The sequence below is a fragment of the Ursus arctos genome, unplaced genomic scaffold, assembly GCF_023065955.2.
Source record: "Ursus arctos isolate Adak ecotype North America unplaced genomic scaffold, UrsArc2.0 scaffold_10, whole genome shotgun sequence".
Taxonomy (NCBI): domain Eukaryota; kingdom Metazoa; phylum Chordata; class Mammalia; order Carnivora; family Ursidae; genus Ursus; species Ursus arctos.
In genome coordinates, this window is record NW_026622764.1 from 57,046,232 (window position 1) to 57,067,667 (window position 21,436).

The 21,436-nt window shown below is 35.1% G+C and overlaps 1 protein-coding gene across 1 annotated transcript in view; it reads right to left on the reverse strand.

The window, feature by feature from the left end:
- Positions 1 to 21,436, reverse strand: part of KPNA3 (karyopherin subunit alpha 3) — an 89,078-nt gene that overhangs the window by 22,997 nt on the left and 44,645 nt on the right. Inside the window, exons 3-6 of the mRNA XM_026493226.4 lie at positions 3,255 to 3,344; positions 3,031 to 3,060; positions 2,889 to 2,941; positions 2,667 to 2,762 (exon numbers count right to left, since the gene is read on the reverse strand). Of these exons, the coding sequence (XP_026349011.1) occupies positions 2,667 to 2,762; positions 2,889 to 2,941; positions 3,031 to 3,060; positions 3,255 to 3,344 (269 nt within the window). The remainder of the gene's footprint in view (positions 1 to 2,666; positions 2,763 to 2,888; positions 2,942 to 3,030; positions 3,061 to 3,254; positions 3,345 to 21,436) is intronic.

Consider the following 21,436-nt stretch of genomic DNA (forward strand, 5'->3'; position numbering starts at 1 on the left):
AGATATTACAAGGTTGCATAATTTTACTGAAAAGATGAGATCATTACAATTTAGAATTGTGATAAAAGACTTCACAAAGAAAGTGAAAACTGAACTAGCTTTTCAAAGACAGATAAAGAAAGAAAGGCACTAACAGCTGGAAATACAAATAAAAGTATCACAGGTGGGATGACCATGATGTGTACAGATGACAAGGTACAGATCAAGAGAGCGGAAGCTAAGAAAGTATGCAAAAATGTAACAGGGGATGAAACTGGAAGGGTAGGTTATCAAGTGTTTGTGTATGGGGGGGCAGGGAGCGGTGGTGAAGGGGAGTAGAACTCAAATTCCAAGCTTCAGAACTTGGAATGTATTTTATAGACATATTAAGTACAGAGGGCTACTGAAAAGGAGAGTCAAGAAAATAATGTTGGAGAGTCCACGGTATGTAGAATAGATAAAAAAAGGTTAAAGGCTGATGGAAAGACCTGTTAAAAGGAAATTATGTACATCAAGCTAGGAGAGATGGCTGAAAGAATGTAAGTTGCTTTGAAGAGAATACCAAGGTGGGAGGGGTTGGTAGTGAGCAAAAACTGAGGACAGCCAAAGGTTAGGGACTTAGAAGAAAGCTCTATAAATATCAAAGAAAGTGAGGTTGTTACTTACAAGGTTAGAGAAATCCAAGAAGGAAAAAGATTTTAAGGAGAATAAATGTCAGAGATAGAACAAGCAGTGAGGTAAAAAAAGATGGGCCAGATAAGAAAATGGGAGTATCAGATAAGAACTACATGATGAATTTCGGCAAAAGCCGGGAATATTAGAGGCAGAGAAGAAGCAAAGGGACAATAAGATCAAAGATGATGAGTTTATGTTGTTCTTGTCTGGAAGAAGAAAGGGTTATTGGGTTATTATATTAAGCTAGTCTTGAGGGCCTTAAATGAGAAAACAGTGAGATAAAAAAAATAAAATTATAAAGCAGGGAGTGTTCTAAGATAACATTCGGAAAAAAAGAAGAAGAGAAGATGTAGAAAAATAATGAGTGTAATACGCAAACAATAAATGAGCATTTATTGTAAGTTTGATATGTAGTGTTTTGTGTATATTATTTCCATTCCTCACAACCACCTAATTTTTACTGATGAGGTATGTGAGGCTCAAAAGCCACTTGGGTTTTGGTCAATAGTAAACTCTAGATTTAAACCAACGTCTATTTGGCTCCAAAGTCTATGGGATTTTTATGATAACACAATTTCCCATGACAAATCCATAAAGTCAAATCCAAACCACTGACAATTTTGTTTTTGCTTTGGGTGGTAGTTGTACAGGCCCATATATATTTTAGCATAATTTTTGTATATATGCTATATTTCACAGACACACACACACACACACACACACACACACACACACACACACAAATGAGCCTCTGCCAAAGGCTGGAATGTAAAGTAAAGAAAAGAGAAGGAGATCAAGGGAAAAAGGGGGTCCCTAAAAGTAGAGGTAGAATAGACTGCTTTTTAAACAGCTGAAATAAAACTTATTTTTACTTAAATACTTGTTACAGAAAATATACAAGATTGCATAAAGTAAGTGTGCTTTAAGCATTTTTGGAAGGATGGCTGTAGCACACAACGAAAGCAGAAGAAAGTATTTTTAAATAATAAAAATCCCTTTGTGGCAACATTTACATTTCACTATTTTATCTAGTCAACTGAAAATTCCTTGGAAAACATTTAGCAAAATATACCAAATTTTAGTCTAAATGTTCTCAAAAGCGAAATCAGCATTTGTTTTAAAATATTTTGGAGTTCGTGGGGCACCTGGGTGGCTCAGTCAGTTAAGCATCGGCCTTTGGCTCAGGTCATGATCCTGGGTCCTGGAATCGAACCCCACACCAGGCTCCCTGCTCAGCAGAGAGTCTGCTTCCCCCTCTACCTCTGCCTGCTGGTCCCCGTGCTTATAGTCTCTCTCTGTCAAATAAATAACATCTTTAAAAATAAATAAATAAAATATTTTGGAGTTCAAATTTATGTTCTTCCCAGTTAATTCAAATTGATGAGTTTAAGATACAGCACACTGGGATATCTCTAAACATTAACAGAAATGAGGCCATACCTCAAAAGATACAAAGTAGTGTTTTTCCCTTTCTGTGCTGGAAAAGTATAACCTGATTTTTAATTTACCACAAATAAAAAGCATGTTATTAGACAATTAGTCATGGTTGGGGTTCTATTAAAGACTTTTCAGAAGATCAGTGGATCAGCTGGAATATTCCCAGGGTAAAAGCCACTCAGTTCTGGAAACCATTCATGTTGACTCAGTCATGAGGTTAATCTATATATAGACTCATAAGCAAAGAGTGACTCAAACACTATTTGGGTTGTTTTAAAATATTACTCAAAACAAAAACAAAATAAATAAAGACTATAAATATTTGAGGTAAGTTAGAATAGGCAATAAACAGAAGCTAAAATTTTCCTAGAAAATATACACATACTTCAAAAACAAAAAAAGAAGTACTTTATTAGTCTTCTGAATATGATCATAGAATTAGAAAATTACATGAAAATGTATGATAAATGAAAAACATAATAAATGCAAAACCTAACTGAACCCATTAGTTAAATTATAATCCTAAATTTTCAGTTAACTGAAAAAAGTGAACAGAGACTCAAATCCATACTTACTTATCATCCCTTTCTAGACATTTGACTAGAATTGGTAAAATCCCAGATTTTATTAGGTCATCAATTGGTGGGTTTCTGTCACTGGATAATAGCTTTCTAGAAAAAGAAATATAAGAAATTAATTACTATAATTTTCAAACTATGAACAGAAACAACAATGTATTACTTCTAGACTACCAGCTAAGACACCTACAATAACTCTCTGGACAAATTAGTATTTACCTTGCAGCCTGAACAGCACTTAACTGGACCACTGGGTTATCACTTGTGGCATTCTGTAACACCAAATGTAAATTTAAGAAATTTTAAAAATGTCAATTTCAAAATACTTCAAAATGAGAATTATATTAAATTAATAACATACCTGCAATATAGCTTCTAGTGTCACATTTTGCTTAAAAGGAAAAAAAGACAGTTCAGGGAAGAGTTTTTTTTTTAAACAAAATTACATTTATTAAGTCTATTTACTAAAGTTATGAGTTAATATACATTAATTACCATAGTAAAAGTGGTCGTAGAATAAAATGAAGTTCTCTGCTCATAATAAAAATTACTGTAAAAACACTTTATAACACCAAAGTAACTTACTGCTTTAAAATCAGCATCAACATCTGAATCTTCTAAACTTTCTTCTTGGGGAACATTTCTTTTTTTCAGTAAGTGTTCATCTCTTTTGTTCTGGATAAGGAGAACATGAATTAAATGTGCATACTACAAACCAGTAACAGGCTACCTTCTGGATTTGGTAACAAAATTAACTGGTGACAATACAGCTTTCTCTCTCTCTCTCTCTCTCTCTCTCACACACACACACACACACACACACACACACACAATTAAACACCAGTAGTTCTGATCAACATCATGCCTCCCAATCTTAAGATTCAAATTTGGGGATGCATTATTACTATAAAAGCCTAGCAAATACATTGTAAATGGTATGCTAGCTTTTATCTACTTACCAAAGCAAGAAGTCAGCTAGATGGGAAAGAGTTCAATGTCAAATGTTAAGGTTTGTATGCTTGTTGGGAATGGGAATTCATTAGCATAAATGCTACCTACTTGCCACTACCTCAGATATAAACTCTTGCTATCTGGCTTTTTACAAACAAAAATTCTCTACTAGCAAATATATTTCTATATTTTATGGGATTTCAATTGTTTGTAATGGCAGCAACATGTGCCAATTCACATAATATATCATTTTGGGTAAATCAATCTTCTTTTAAGTTTATAGTTTGTCTATGGAATTAAGTCAAAATAAATTAGATAGAAGACTGAATGATTTCTAGGGCGCCTAGGTGGCTCAGTCAGTTAAGCTGTCTGCCTTCAGCTCAGGTCATGATCTCAGGAACCTGGGATGGAGCCCCACATTGGGCTTCCTGCTCAGTGGGGAGTCTGCTTCTCCCTCTGCCTCTGCCCCTCCCCCTTGCTCATGCACTGGTGGGCACACACTCTCTGTTTTTCTGTGTCAAATAAATAAAAATCTTTAAAAAAAAAAGACCGAATGATTTCTAAAATCCTTTTCAACTTACAATTTCAGAGGGCATACTGTGTAGTCTCCAATACAATATTTACTGAAATTTTTAATAATAGAAATTAACTGAAAAAGTATTAATATTGATGTTAAAATTCAGATCAAGTAGAAAGTTAAAACTGGAAATATATGTATATCTGCAGTTTACTGGCTTATCTGCATAACACTTATTTTTTGTCCTATGTAGAAGCGAACACGTTTAAACAAACTGAGCCTTATATATATGCTAATCATTAGATTACCTACCAACCTGCACTTATATCACAGCATACTTCTTTAGCAACTACTCAATCAGTTCTACATTATTTTTAAATTAATGCATCTCACAAATATTAAAATCCATGCATTGATATTTTATAGTCTCAAGTGCTCTCCATAAAATACTTATTAATTTATAGTGGAAAAACTTGGCAGATAGCAGCTTGACCAACTGACAAAGGTTATCATTATGAGTAAGGAACAAATCCACATCGTGTGCCTTCTGATCTCAGGCACTGAGAAAACAGTATCACTTCTGTGGTATTCCTAACCAAAATAACCACCACCACCTGCGGAAAGTCAGACAGACCTAAATCTGCCATTCCGCAAAAACTAGTCTGTACTCTTCAAAAATGTAGTCACGAGAGATGAAGACTGAAGAACTGTCGGACTGAATGAGATTAAGGAAATATGACAAGTGCAATGTCTAATCCCGGATTGGATCTTGGATTTATAAAAGACATTATTAGGAACAACTAGCAAAATATGAGTTAGGTCTCTGAATCAGAAGGTAGATATTTATCTCTGTTCATCTGACAAATGCACTGTGGTTACACAGGAAAGTGTATTTTTTTATGAAGTATGAACTGACAAATTAAGGGTAATGGGGCTTTATGTCTGCAACTTAACTGTTTTAAGTGTGTGTGTGTGTGTGTGTGTGTGTGTATGGAAATCAGAGAGAGAGAGAAAGAGAGAATAAGGCAAATTCAGAAAAAAGCTAACAAACAAGCTGGGTGCTGAGTAAAGAGTGCACAGTAGTTTTTGTACTAATGTAAATTTGAAATTCAAACTGCAAGTCTGAAATTGTTTCAAAACTTTAAAAAAATCTATGCTTTGTACTTCATATTTCTTGGAATTTATTTAAATGTTTCACTAAGGTTTATCCCATTCTATTTTTATTCTGTTTTCCTTTAACTTTTTGAGTCTCAATAATCAAGTTTCCAAAGGCCTTTTAGGAATTGTACTCTCTCCATTCCTCCAACTCCCCCAGATATTTCAGGCATAAAAACAATACATAGCATAAATACGACTAAACCCTCCTATATACACAGATGCCCAATATAGGGATAGCAGTTTATAATAACATATGATGCTTGTGGTCTTTTTTTGGGTAAGGAAGATCATTTCTATTCCTAATATGCTAAGATCTTTGTATTTGCCTTTTTAGCCACAAATAGGTGTTTAGTTTTATTAAATTGTGCTTCTTTTGCATCTATTGATACAGACAGATAATATTCCCCTTTCATCTGTAAATGTGGTAAACTGATTTTTAAATGTTAAACTTAGAACCTTGCAATGTAAAAGTTACATGTTTATAAAACCTGGGATAAAACTTTCCAGAAAATTTTAAAAAGATATTCATTACTGGACTTGATTTGCTAATATTTTATTTATAATTTTTTTTTAACCTATGTTCATAAGTGAAACTGGCTTATAAGCAAGCACCTTTTCTCATGCTGTCTTGGTCTCCTTCTTGATGTCATGGTTTGCTAGCCTCATAAAATGGGTTGGGCAGTGTTACCCCTTACCTTCTCTAAAATCATTTAATAAGGCTGAAATTATCTGTTCTTTGAATGTTTGCTGGAGTTCTATCAACAAGATTACCTTTTCTTTCTCAGTGTGTTGGAAGAGGTTAAATTTTTCGCTACCGATATAATTTATTTTTAGATCTATTCAGGTTTTTCATTTCTTCTTGAGTTAGCTGGGTAAGTTTTTTTTTTTCCCCACTAGGAAATTGTTCATTTCAGCTAAGTTTTCAAATCTATTGGCATAAAATTGTTTATATTCAAATTGTGGTAGATTGTTTGCAAAAATGGCTATAATTCCCCTTCCCATATCCGGGCCTCTGTATAGTTTGGTCCTGCACTAATTCTAGGTGTGGTTGTGTAACTTGCTTTGGCAGTGGGACATTTATCAAATGGACTTGAAAACTGCTTACACATCTGAGGATGTCCTCTCTTGCTGCTCTTAAAATTCTAAAACCACCATGTGAACAACACTGTGCTAGCCTGCTGGAAGATGAGGCTAAGTAGAAGACAACCAGGGTCTCATCCAAAAGCCAGAAACTTGTGTGAGACCATCCATAAAACATCTAGTCACCAGCTAACCTACCAGCTGACCAGAGATGAATGAGGGAGCCCAGGAGAGATCAGCTGAACTGGCCCAGACCAGAAGAACCACTCTGCCAACCCACAGAATTATTAGCTGAATAAAATGGCAATTGTTTTAAGCTACTTGGTTTTGGAGTGGTTTATTATGCAGCAAAAATTAAGTGAGGTACTAATATTTTAAAACCTTATGCTACATATACATTAATATGCCTTTTAAATTCCTATTATTCTTTGTTCTGTATCTATACTTGCTATAAATTTCTCTTATGAAATATCTTTTTAACTATATTCCACAGGTTCTGACATGTAATATTTTTCCTATTATTCATTTCTAAGTAATCCTAGCCACTAGGATTTCTGTGATGCTCAAGGTATTCGGAAGTGCTTTACTTCTTTTTTTTACAATTATGAGATTTTCATAACTAACTTATTCCCAGACTTCTAATCTAATTGCATGGTGATCAGAGAATATAGTCTGTACAACACTGTGAAATTAATTGATATTTGCTTTATACCAGAATTTCCCAAACCTCAGTCCACAGTGTAGGCCAAAGGAAAGACCTAAGTTTTTCCATTCAAGTAGTCAGGTCCAAACAATTTAATAGTCATTGGCAGGGGGTTGTGGGGTTATGAGGGGTTGGGGGTTTAATTTAATATAAATTGAAAGAAAAAAAATCTCACTTCACTCTTAAACAAAATATGTGATTAAAAGGAATGTAGAGAGATCTAACGTTTAAATTGTGAACTACATCAATACCTAATAGTTCTGTGGTGTCCGAAAGATGTCAAATGTCTTATGTTTCTCTTAAAAATTTAGAATATCCCAAATGTCTCTTTGGGTTCATCACGGAGCCCCATGGTACCTCAGTGCACAGTTTGGAAATTATAGCTTTATACTATCACAAAACCATTTTTTTATGGGGTTTTATATGTGTTTTTAAAATAACACTTGCAAATTAGGTTATTTAACTTTTCTTTCTCCTATTAATTGGTGTGTTTATTAATGACAAGAAAATCTCTCACAATGACTATGTCTTTGACAAATACTGCTTTGTAATTTTGTCAATTTTTGCTTTATATATATTTGGACATATGTTATTAAGCATATACAAGTTTAAAGTTATTGTAGCTACATAGTAAATTGTTTCTTTTATAAAAAATTAAGTGATAACTCCCAAATTTGAATTGACAGCATCCTAAAATAAGCCAAAAATATCCTAGGGCATGAAAATCATACTTTATTCTTAACAAAACAAAACCTATGTACAAGCCAAGGAAAGGTAAACCCTGGGCAGGTTTCTTGTGATCTAATTAATCATTAAAGGAAGCTTCATCAAAACCAGTAACTTAAACTATCCCTTTACTTAATAACCTAGAAATTTTTACCCTCCTAGACATTGTACTTCAGTAAATTCAGCATCTATAAAACATATCTCTTTCTTTTGTCAAGTGGGAGGAGAGCACAGAAGGTATGGAAACTAACCTAGTTTCAACACCTACTTTATCTACACACACGCACACACATAAACACACACACACACACACAGATTAGATCCATTTCTAAAGTTCCTTTAAAAATCTATTATTAATCTATTACCCAACTATGTATTTAATCCTTTTCAACTTTGTTTTCTGACTATTAGGGCTGAACCACATGGAATTAACACTTTGTAGGTTAAGAACGTTAATTATGGGCAATTTCCAAGACTCAACCTAATATATTTTGAGTTAACAAATTCTGCATATTGATTTCTATATAAAGTTCTTTCTCATTCCCAAATTTCTCTCTTCATCTTGAAAAATGGCTGAGCATTCTATACCTAAATTTGTGGAATAAGTCAGCAATCACTTCTTAAACACGTTATGAAAAAAATAGATATTTATCAGGCCCATTTTGAATGTGACATAATTAAATTTGTTTTTATTGAGCAATATACTCACTGTGTGAAATCTTATCTAGTTTTAGTCCTGTAAAATTAAAACCTTTTATTTCACAGATGAGTATGGGGATACAGAGAACCAGGCTAAATTATATTATATATCTAGGAAATATCAGTTAAGATTTGAACCCCAGTTGTGGCTACAGAGCTGTTTCTTAAATATATTCTACAACTTACTTTTTTTTTTTTTTTAAGTAGCCCAACTCTAGTTGCACCTAAATGCTTCTAAAGAAGTAGAAAAAAAGGGCACCTGGGTGGCTCAGGTTATGATCTCAGGGTCCTGGGATCAAGCCCAGCTTTGAGTCAGGCTCCCTGCACAGTCTGCTTCTCCCTCTCTCTCTTCCCTCTGCTCATGCACGCTCCCTCTCTCTCAAATAAAATCTTTAAAAAAAGTAGAAAAAAATACTCAAAAGATAAGACCTTCCTCTCAATATGAACATTTATGAAATGATATTACTGCCGTGTAGATACATGGATATTCATTCACCCACAAGTTTCATATGTTATATTTATACTTTGGCCACTCTCTACATGTATTATACTTTGATTAAAATTTTTTAAAAAACCAAAACACTTCTGATTCATCAATCATGTAAAAATCTGACAACAGAAATTATTTTTCCTGAAGGATCACGTAACTAATCTTATCAAATGGCTGCTTTCTTTTTGATTCTCCTTTACTAATTGAAGGTTTTACATATGATCATTTCAATAGATGCAGGAAAAGCATATGACAAAATACAACATCCATTCTGATAAAAACCCTGAACAAAGTAGGTTTAGAGGGAACATACCTCAACATAATAAAGTCCATATATGAAAAACACACATCTATCATCATCCTTAATAGGAAAAAAACTGAGAGCTTTTCCCCTAAGGTAAGGAATAAGACAGGGATGTCCACTCTTACCACTCTCATTCAACATAGTACTGCAAATCCTAGCCTCAGCAATCAGACAACAAAAAGAAAAAGAAGGTGGGGCGCCTGGGTGGCTCAGTCAGTTAAGCATCCAGCTCTTGATTTTGGCTCAGGTCATGATCTCAGGGTTGTGAGATTAAACCCAGCTCTGGGCTCCACGCTGGGTGTGGAGTCTGCTTAAGGTTCTCTCTCTCTCCCCCTGCCCCTCTCCCCACTCTCTCTCTTTAAAAAGGGCATCCAAACTGGTAAGGAAGTAAAACTTTCACTCTTTACATATGACATGATACTCTACATAGAAAACCTGACTCTACCTCAAATAAATAAGTAAAATCTTAAAAAAAAAAAAAAAAAAAGAAAGAAAACCTGACTCTACCAAAAAACTGCTAGAATGGATAAACTCACTAAGGTTGCAGAATACAAAATCAATACACAGAAATCTGTTACATTTCTATATACCAATAATGAAGCAGCAGAAAGAAAAATTAAGAAAACAATATCATCTACAATTGCACCAAAAATAAAAAGATACCTAGGAATAAACTTAAGAGGTGAAAGAACTGTACTCTGAAAACTATAAAACACTGATGAGAGAAACTGAAGATGACACAAAGAAATGGAAACACATTCCATGCTCAAGTATGAGAAGAATAAATGTTGTGAAAATGTCTATATTACCCAAAGCAATCTACACATTTAATGCAATCCCTTTTAAAATATCAATAGCATTTTTCACACAACTAGAACAAACAATTCTAAAATTTGTATGGAACCACAAAAGACCCCGAGTAGTCAAAGCAATCTTGAAAAAGCAAAGGAAAGCTGGAAGCATCAATATTCTGGACTTCAAGCTACATTAGAAAGCTGTAGTAACACTACGGTACCCAGAAATAAACTCACAACTATATGGTCAATTAATCTTTGACAAAGCAGAAAAGAATATACAATAGGAAAAGGACAGTCTCTTCAACAAATGGCACTGGGAAAACTGGACAGCAACAGGGAAAAGAAAGAAACTGGATCACTTTCTTACACCATACACAAAGATAAATTCAAAATGGGTTAAAGACCTAAATGTGAGGCCTGAAACCATAAAATCTTAGAAGAGAGCACAGGCAATAAGCTCTCCGACACTGGCTATAGCAACCTTTTTCTAGATATGTTTCCTGAGGCAAGGGAAACAAAAGCAAAAATAAACTATTGGTGCTACATCAAAATAAAAAGCTTCTGCACAGTGAAGAAAATGATCATCAAGACTAAAAGGCAATCTAAGGAATGGGAGAAGATATTTGCAAATGACATATCTGATAAAGGGTTAGTATCCAAGGAACTTATAAAACTCAACACCCCAAAAATAAATAATCCAACTAAAAAATGGCAGAAGACATGAATAGATATTGCTCCAAAAGAAGACATATACAGATGGCCAATAGACACATGAAAAGATGCCTATCATCACTGGTCATCAAGGAAATGCAAATCAAAACTGCAATGAGTTATCACCTCACACCTGTCAGAATGGCTAAAATAAAAAACACAAGAAACAAGTGTTGGCGAGATGTGGAAAAAAAAAAAAAAAGGAACCCTCTTAACACTGTTGGTGGGAATGCAAACTGGTGCAGCCACTCGGAAAACAGTATGGAGGTTCCTCAAAAAGTTAAAAATAGATCTACCCTATGACCCAGCAATCATACTGCTGGGTATTTACTCAAAGAATACAAAAACACTAATTCAAAGGGATACCTGCACCCCTACATTTATTGCAGCATTATTTACAATAGTCAAGATATGGAAGCAGCCCAAGTGTCCACTGACTGATAAATGGATAAAGAAGATGTGGCTCAGTCGAGTTGAGTGTCTGACTCTTGGTTTCAACTTGGGTCATGATCTCAGGGTCATGAGACCGAGTCCCATGTCAGGCTTACACACTCAGCGTGGAGTTTGCTTGGGACTCTTTCTCTCCTCTGCCCCTTTCTCTGCTCACACAGGCTCTTGCTTTCTCTCTCTCAAAATAAATAAATAAAATATTTTAAAAAGAGAACGTAGGCTAGGCATTTTAGTATTATTTCTTATAACTGCATTCACATTTATAATTGTCTCAAAATTTCAATTAATAAAAACTTGACCAATCAAAACTTCAATTAATGAAACCCTGAACTAGTTTTTTTTTTCTTAAGTTTTTATTTTAATTCCAGTTACTTAACATACAGTGTTATATTACTTCCAGGTGTGCAATATAGTGATTCAGCACTTCCATACAATACCCGGTGCTCATCACAATAGGTGCACTCCTTAATTCCCATCACCTATTTAATACAATCCCCCAACACCTCCCATGGTAAACATCAGTTTATTCTCTATAATTAAGAGTCTGTTTCTTGATTTATCTCTCTCTCTTTTTCCCTTTCCTCACTTGTTTTATTCCTTAAATTGCACATGTGAGTGAAATCATATGGTATTTATCTTTCTCTGATTTATTTCACTTAGCTTAATACTCTCTACCTCCATTCATGGCATTGCAAATGGGAAGATTTCATTCTTTTTATGGCTGAATAATATTCCATTGTATATATAAACCACGTCTTTTTTTAAAAAAGATTTTATTTATTTATTTAAGACAGAAAGAGAGAGAGAGACCGCATGGGCAAGCACGTGTGAGCATGAGCAGGGGGAAGGGGCAGAATCAGACTCCCTGCTGAGCAGGGAGCCCAATGCAGGGCTCAATCCCAGAACCCTGGGATCACGACCTAAGCCAAAGGCAGACGCTTAACCACCCCGGCGTCCCTAGCTCAGCTTCTCTTAATTAACATTTTGCCAAACTATAGTATAATACCACGACGAAAACATTGACATTGATACAACCCACCGACCTTATTCAGATTTCCTGTCCTACCTGGATTCACTGTACGAAAGTCTGTATATTAATTCTATACAATTTTATCATCTGCACAGGTTTATGTATCCACCATTATAGTCAATATATGGAACAATTCCAAAAACAGAAGATGCCCTTCTGTTGCCCTTTTATAAGCAAACAACCTCCACCTCTCCCCCCTGCAACCACTAATCTGTCCTTCATTTATAAAATTTCATTTCAAAAATATTATATAAATGGAATCACACAGTATATAATCTTTTCGTGATGGGCTTTCTTTTGCCCAGCATAACTCCCTAGAAATTCACATAAGTTGTTGCTTCTATCAATAATTTGTTCCTTTTAATTGCTGAGTGGTATTTCATGGCAAGGGCATACCAAAGTTTAACCAATTACCCTTTAAAGACATCTGGATTGTTCACAGGTTTTGGCTATTACAAAATAAAGTTGTTACAAACATTCATATACAGATTTTGTATGAACACCAGTTCTCATATCTCTGGGATATATGAGTAGGAATGTAACCGGTAAGCTGTACAGTAGCAACATGTTTTCCAGAGTGACTACCATTCCACATTCCCAACAGCAACATATGAGTGATCCAATTTCTCTACATCCTCACTAGCATTTCATGTTGTCACTATTTTTTATTTTAGCCATTCTAATAGATGCTTAGTTGGTTTTAATCCATATTTCTCTGATGGCTAATAATGTATTAATAATAATAAGCACAATAAGTGCCATCTATATATCTCCTTCAATGAAATGTCTCTTCTCATCCTTGCCCACTTTTTTAATTAGGTTTTTTTGGTTTTGTTTTACTGTTAATCTTTAAGAGTTCATTATATATACTAGATACTAGTCCTATATTGGGTGTGTTGTTTTCTTCTTATCTCTAGCTTGTATTTTCATCGTCTTCACATGAGCTTTCACAGAATTAAATTTTGTTAAATTCCAACTTTCTTTTTATGGATTATGCTTTTGTCATCAACTGTAAGAACCATTTGCCTGGCCCTGGATCCTGAAAATTTTCCTCCATTTTTTCCCTAAAAGTTTTATAGTTTCCTGTTTTACATTTAAGTCTAGGATCCATTTTATGTATTTGTATAAGTGTGAGAATGAGATTGAGGTTATTTAGTTTTGCCTATGGATTTCCAATTGCTCTACTACCATTTGCTAAAGAAGCTACTCTTCCTCCATAGAATTAGTTTTGCACCTGCCAAAAGAAACTTGGGTGTATCTGTGTGGGTTTATTTCTGGAGTCGATCTTCTGTTCCATTGAGCAATGTGTCCATCCTTCAGCTGATACCATGCAGTATTCATTGCTGTAGCTATTCCTTAAGCCTTAATATTGGGTAGAGCAATTGCTCCTATTTTTAATCCTTTATCAGGATTGTTTTAAGTCTTCTAGAGCCTGTGCCTTTCCATAAACATTTTAAAATAAGCTTGTCTGGGGGTACATGGGTAGATCAGATGGTTAAGTGTCTGACTCTTGATTTGGGCTCAGGTCATGAGATTGAGTCCCACTAGTATCTTGGTGAGAATTTTTGCATCCATATTCATCAAGGATATTGATCTATAATTCTTTTTGGTGGGGTCTTTGTCTGGTTTTGGGATCAAGGTAATGTTGGCCTCACTTTGGAAGTTTTCCTTCCCTTTCTATTTTTTAAAACAGCTTCAGAAGAATAGGTATTAGTTTTTCCTGAAAGGTTTGGTAGAATTCCCCTGGGAAGCCATCTGGCCCTGGGATCTTGTTTGCTGGGAGATTTTTGATTACTGCTTCAATTTCCTTGCTGGTTATGGGTCTGTTCAGGTTTTCTATTTCTTCCTGTTTCAGTTTTGGTAGTTTATACATCTCTAGGAATGCATCCATTTCTTCCAGATTGCCTAATTTGTTGGCTTTGCTTATAATATTTTTCTATAATTGTTTGTATTTCTTAGGTGTTGGTTGTCATCTCTCCTTTTCATCCATCATTTTATTTATTTGGGTCCTTCCTCTTTTCTTTTTGATAAATCTGGCCAGGGGTTTATCAATCTTATTAATTTTCTCAAAGAACCAGCTCCTACTTTCGTTGATCTGTTCTACTGTTCTTTTGGTTTCTATTTCATTGATTTCTGCTCTAATCTTTATTAGTTCTCTTCCCCTGCTGGGTTTAGGCTTTATTTGCTGTTCTTTCTCCAGCTCCTTTAGTTCTAAGGTGAGGTTGTGTATCTGAGACCTTTCTTGTTTCTTGAGAAAGGCTTGTATTGCTATATACTTCCCTTTTAGGACCGCCTTTGCTGCATCCCAAAGGTTTTGAACAGTTGTGTTTCCATTTTCATTTGTTTCCATGAATTTTTTAAATTCTTCTTTAATTTCCAGGTTGACCCATTCATTCTTTAGTAGGATGCTCTTTAGCCTCCATGTATTTGAGTTCTTTCCAAATTTCCTCCTGTGAGTGAATTCCAGTTTCAAAGCATTATGGTCCTAAAATATGTAGGGAGTGATCCCAATCTTTTGGTAACAGTTGAGACCTGATTTGTGACCCAGGATGTGATCTATTCTGGAGAATGTTCCATGTGCACTGGAGAAGAATGTGTATTCTGTTGCTTTAGGATGGAATGCTTTGAATCTATCTGTGAAGTCCATCTGGCCCAGGGTGTCATTCAAAGCCCTTATTTCCTTGTTGATCTTCTGCTTAGATGATCTGTCCATTGCTATGAGTGGGATGTTAAAATCCCCTAGTATTATTATCGACATGTTTCTTTAATTTTGTTATTAACTGGCAGCTCCCGTGTTACGGGCATAAATATTTACAACTGTTAGATCTTCTTGTTGGATAGACCCTTTATGATATAGTGTCCTTCATCTCTTCTTACAGTCTTTGGTTTAAAATCTAATTTGTCTGAGATGAAGATTGCGACTCCAGCTTTCTTTTGATGTCCATTAGCATGATAAACGGTTCTCCATCCCCTCACTTTAAATCTGGAAGTGTCTTTGGGTCTAAAATGAGTCTCTTGCAGACAGATATCCACGAGTTTTGCTTTTTTATCCAATCTGATATCCTGTGTCTTTTGATTGGGACATTTAGCCCATTTACAGAGTAACTATTGAAAGATATGAATTTAGTGCCATTGTATTACCTGTAAAGTGATGGTTTCTGTAGATTGTCTCTGTTCCTTTTTGGTCTATGTTACTTTTGGGCTCTCTCTTTGCTTAAAGGATCCCCTTTAATATTTACTGTAGGGCTGCTTTGGTGATCACAAATTCTTTTAGTTTGTTTGTCCTGGAAGCTTTTTATCACTCCTTGTATTTTGAAGACATCCTAGCTGGATAAAGTATTCTTGGCTGCATATTCTTCTCATTTAGCACCCTGAATATATGATGCCAGTCTTTTCAGACATCTGTGGATAGGTCTGCTGCCAACCTGATGTTTCTAAACTTGTAGGTTACAGACCTCTTGTCCTAAGCTACTTTCAGGATCTTCTCTTTGTCTCTGAGATTTGCAAGTTTTACTATTATATGTCAGGGTGTTGATTTATTTTATTGATTTTTGAGGGGGGGTTTCTGTGCCTCCTGGACTTGGATGCCTGTTTCCTTCCCCAGATTAGGGAAGTTCTTCACTATAATTTGCTCCAATATACTTTCTGCGCCCCCCCTTTCCTCTTCTTCTAGGATCCCAATTATTCTAATATTGTTCCCCTTGATGGTATCATTTATCTCTCAAATTCTCCCCTCGTGATACAGTAGTTGTTTATCTCTCTTTTTCTCAGCTTCTTTATTCTCCACCATTTGGTCTTCTATATCACTAATTCTCTCTTCTGCCTCATTTATCCTAGCAGTTAGGGCCTCCACTTTTGACTGCATCTCATTAATAGCCTTTTTAATTTCAACTTGGTTAGATTTTAGTTTTTATTTCTCCAGAAAGGAATTCTCTAATGTTTTCTATGTTTTTTTTTCCAAGTCCAGCTAGTATCTTTATAATCGTTAGTCTGAACTCTAGTTCTGACACCTCACTTATGTCCATACAGATTAGGTCCCTGGCAGTCAATACTGCCTCCTGTTCTCTTTTGTGAGGTGAATTTTTCCATTTTGTCATTCTGTCCAGAGAAGAATAAATGAGTGACAGAACAAAATACTAAAATGGCAAAAACAACCCCAGGAAAAAAGGATCTGTACTCAGAAAACTATAGAATACTTAGGAAAGAAATTGAGGAAGACACAATGAAATGGAAAAACATTCTATGCCCATAGACTGGAAGAATAAATACTGTTAAAATGTCTATGCTACCTAAAGCAATCTAAACATTCAGTGCAATCCCTATCAAAATACCATCAACTGCTTTCACAGAGCTGCAACAAACAGTCCTAAAATTTGTATGGAACCAGTAAAAGACCCCAAATAGCCAAAGGAATGTTGAAAAAGAAATCCAAAACTGGTGGCATCATAATTCTGGATTTCAACCTCTATTACAAAGTTGTAATTATCAAAACAGTATGATACGGACACAAAAACAGACACATAGATCAATGGAACAGAACACAGAACTCCAAAATGGACCCTCATCTCTATGATCAACTAATCTTAGACAAAGCAGGAAAGAATAGCCAATGGAAAAAGGACAGTCTCTTCAATAAATGATGCTGGGAAAATTGGAAAGCCACATGCAGAAGAATGAAACTGGATCATTTCCTTACACCATATACAAAAATAGGCTCAAAATGGATGAAAGACCTAAATATAAGACAGGAATCCATCAAAATCCTAGAGGAGAATATAGGCAGCAACCTCTATGACCTCAGCCAAAGCAACTTCTTGCTAGACATGTCTCCAAAGGCAAGCAAAAGAAAGGCAAAAATGAACTATTGGGACTTCATCAAGATAAAATGCTTTTGCACAGCAAAGGAAATAGTTGACAAAACCAAAAGATAACTGACAGAATGGGAAAAGATATTTGCAAATGACATATCAGATAAAGGACTGGTATCCAAAATTTATAAAGAAAATTTATAAAGACATACAAATAGCCAACAGACACATGAAAAAATGCTCAACATCACTCAGCATCAGGGAAATACAAATCAAAACCACAATGAGATACCACCTCACACCAGACAGAATGGCTAAAATTAACAAGTCAGGAAACAACAGATGTTGGTGAGGATGCAGAGAAAGGGGAACCCTCTTACACCGTTGGTGGAAATGGAAGCTGGTGCAGCCTCTGGAAAACAGTATGGAGATTCCTCAAAAAGCTGAAAATAGAACTACCCTACAATCCAGCAACGGCACTACTGAATATTTACCCCAAAGATACAAATGTAGTGATCTGAAGGGGCACCTGAAATGTTTATAGCAGCAATGTCCACAATAGCCAAACTATGGAAAGAGCCCAGATGTCCATCAACAGATGAATGGATAAAGAAGATATAGATACACACACACACACACACACACACACACACACACACACACAATGGAATACCACTCAGCCATCAAAAAATGAAATCTTGCCATTTGCAACAATGTGGATCACTTATACCGGGTATAATGCTAAGTGAAATAAGTCAATCAGAGAAAGACAATTATCATATGATCTCACTGATACGTAGAATTTAAGAAACAAAACAGAGGATCACAGGGGAAGAGAGGAGAAAATAAAACAAGATGAAGCCAGAAAGAGAGACAAACCATAAGAGACTTAATCATAAGGAACAAAGTGAGGATTGCTGGAGGGGAGGAAGGTGGGGGGGATGGGGTAACTGGGTGATAGACATTAAGGAGGGCATGTGATGTAATGAGCACTGGATATTATATAAGACTGATGAATCACAGACCTGTACCTCTGAAACCAATAATATATGTTAATCAATTGAATTTAAATTAATTAAAAATAAATAAAATCTTTAAAAAATGGTATTGTACTTATAATTTTGATTTCTGCATGTTCACTGTTAGCATATATAAGCCATTGATTTTTATGTGTTAATCTTATATTCTGTGACCTTGCTGAACTCACTTATTAATTCAAGGAGCTTTTCTGTAGATTCTTTAGGATTTTCTACATAGACAATCATCATCTGCAAATAGGGACAGTTTTATTTTTTCCTTTCTAAACTAAATGCCTTTTATTTTTCTTGACTTATGGCACTGGCTAGAATCGTCAGAACTGTATTAAATAAGAGCAATAAGAGCAGACATCCTTGCCTTGTTTTCAGATCTTAGGGGAAAAGCATTCCGTTGTCCACCAGTAAGTATGATATTAGCTGTAGGTCTTTTGCAGATGTTCTTTATCAAGTTGAGCAAGTTCTATCTGTAACTTATTGAGAGTTTTATTGGGAATGAGTGTTGGATTTTATTTCTGTATTAATCGATATGATCATATGAATTTCCTTTATTATCCTGTTGATACAGGGGAATTCAGACTATTTTAAAAAAGATATTTTACTAAAAGGCCAAACAATTAAAACAATTATACTGTATCTGATTAATCAAGTTGGGCATTTTGGTGGTGTTTTCATTATGTAAAAACTTAGCCAGCCCTACCCCGAGATCTAATGACAATAAAATCCTAGTGGGATATCTGACCGATCAATCACCAAGAGAAGATTATATAAAGTTTACTATAATGTGCTCAAGTTAAAAATGCCAGTGACAGGTTTTGGACTGATTTTCAACTCATGAGGCATTATTCACTCAACAAACATTTACCTTGAGAGGCATTATAGCATAATGATTAAGAGCTCAGCTCTGCCATTTATCAGCTGTGTGATTTTAAGCAAGTTATTTAACTCCTATGTAGCTCTGTTCACAACACGATATAAAACAGAAGTATAGACTTCTGTGTAAGTGTTGATACGTAAGTACCTACTTGAATAGGAAAGTAAGGTATCAAGGAGGTAAAAGAAGACAAAAAATTTCAAAAAAAAGAATGTGAGGCCAGTAAAAACAGTACATATTAATACTTAGATCTCACTCTCAACCTGACAGAGCATTATCAGTGTTATTCAAAGTATGATCCTTGGACTGGCTAAAATTTCTCAATTTGTTACAGGTCTGCTACAAGATATGGAGCTTTTGCCAAAAATCAACTATGAAACTAAACACATTGTTTAGTTCCATTATTTATTTACTTAGGCAGAAGGATTTTTTGGTAAAGGAAGAAGTCCCTTGTTTAATATTTTGACATAAGCTCCCTAATTTGTCACAGATTAGGACTTTTGAATAGTACTGCTTCATATCTATAGTATTTGTCTTAAAAATTCAATAAATGATTTTTTAGAAGTTCAATGAATGATTTAAATATAGAGAAAAGTTTAAGGTATCATAATCACTTTAATTCTTGAATGTTAGCATTTAATAAGTACCAACTATTGGTCCAGAACTTGCCTAGGCATTTAGGGTTAGGCTGGGAGAGAGACTTAAGGGTACTTGGGGTAAGGGAGTGTTATCACTCTCACTTTAAAAGATTACAGTCTAATGCAAATGGGTAAAGCTCATCTGTGAAACTCTGGAAACTAGCTTTCTTGTATTTTTCAAGAACCCCAATATCATTAACAACAATGCTGTGATTTTCTCCTCAATGGAGCTACAGAGACAGCAAGACTACAAGTAGAGACAGATTCTGACTATAAAGAGTAAAGGAATCTTCTCTTGAAGGTCTCTCCACGCCTCTGTAGAAGCATATCAAAATCAATTAAGTTTTGTCTGAAGTTTAGGCTTTATTTTAGGAACGGTTCACATTCTGCTGCTTACCCAGGGAATTCTGAAATGTGAAGTAAGGAATTTCTCGAGATTTTTTTTTAGTTAATTTCATTTTTGGCCCTTCTATAAGGATTTCTAGGAACTAATTCTAGTGACTGAAAAGGAAATAATGTTATCTAGGGAGAAAAAGAAGAGATAAGAGGACTCTAATGTAACCAAAATGGCTATTTAAAAAGATGTACTCTGACAAGCAAGAAACTTTAATTCTATAAATTAAGTACAGAAGACAGCGCAACTATAGAAGGAGGAACAAATAACCAAATACAAATACAAATGAACAGCTTGAATTTATAAGCATATTAGAAGAGCTAAAAAGCTTAAAATAAGAGGAGGATTCTGAATAATACCAGGACCAACACAAAAGTTTTCCAAGCATGAAAATTTAAGGGAAAGTAAAGGCCCACATCTGGAGATAGCTGGTATAATGTTAACAGATGTTTTACTCCTACTGTCTCTATTGAGGAGAATGATCTTTAGAGGATGAATGAAAAACCAGACACAAAGGACACTTACTGTTCTATTTATATAAAGTTCAAACTATGAAAAATAATCTATAATATTAAAAATCAAGATAATGGTTATCCTTGGGTGAAGGAGTAACTGGGAAGGAGCCTTGGAATACAGGTAATGTTCTCTTTCTTTATCTAAGAGCTTATTATACAGAAGTGTTCACTTTGTGAAAATTCATCAAGCTGTACACTTAAGATGTGTTGACCTTTTTCTATGTATGTTATATGCTAATAAAAAGTTTAAAAGGAAAAAAAAAGAAGCTAGGTCTGAAGCGTTTAGGTTGGTAAGGAACTCATGTCACTGTCTTTACTAAGCTAGGGCTTAGTTCACTTCTCTAGTCCAAATAAGCCAAGGATCTGAAAAAACTTGAAAATATGACTGCCAAATCACTGTTGTTAATCTGTATCTTTGAAGAGATTAAGGAGTTGAAAGCACACTGGAATTAGCAAAAACTTTTCAATTGTACTAAAGACTGGGGGGAGCGCATAGGAAGTATAGGAAAATGACTCAGGAACTATACACTATACCAATGAGCATAATATTGATGCTGGGTAAAAATTCATGACCAAAGTAGGTATTTAATAAATACTTATTACATAAATAAATGCACAGGTCTATTACAGTTTTAGTAACTTGGAGAGTGTTACTCTCAGAATCAAGACCTTCCTTCTCTCCAAAACTGAAAAGTTTCAAGATAGTAATTTAATATAGGAATTTCAGGAGTGAATTAAGATCAAGAAAAGGATCTGGGGGCGCCTGGGTGGCACAGTGGTTAAGCATCTGCCTTCGGCTCAGGGCGTGATCCCGGCGTTATGGGATCAAGCCCCATATCGGGCTCCTCCGCTATGAGCCTGCTTCTTCCTCTCCCACTCCCCCTGCTT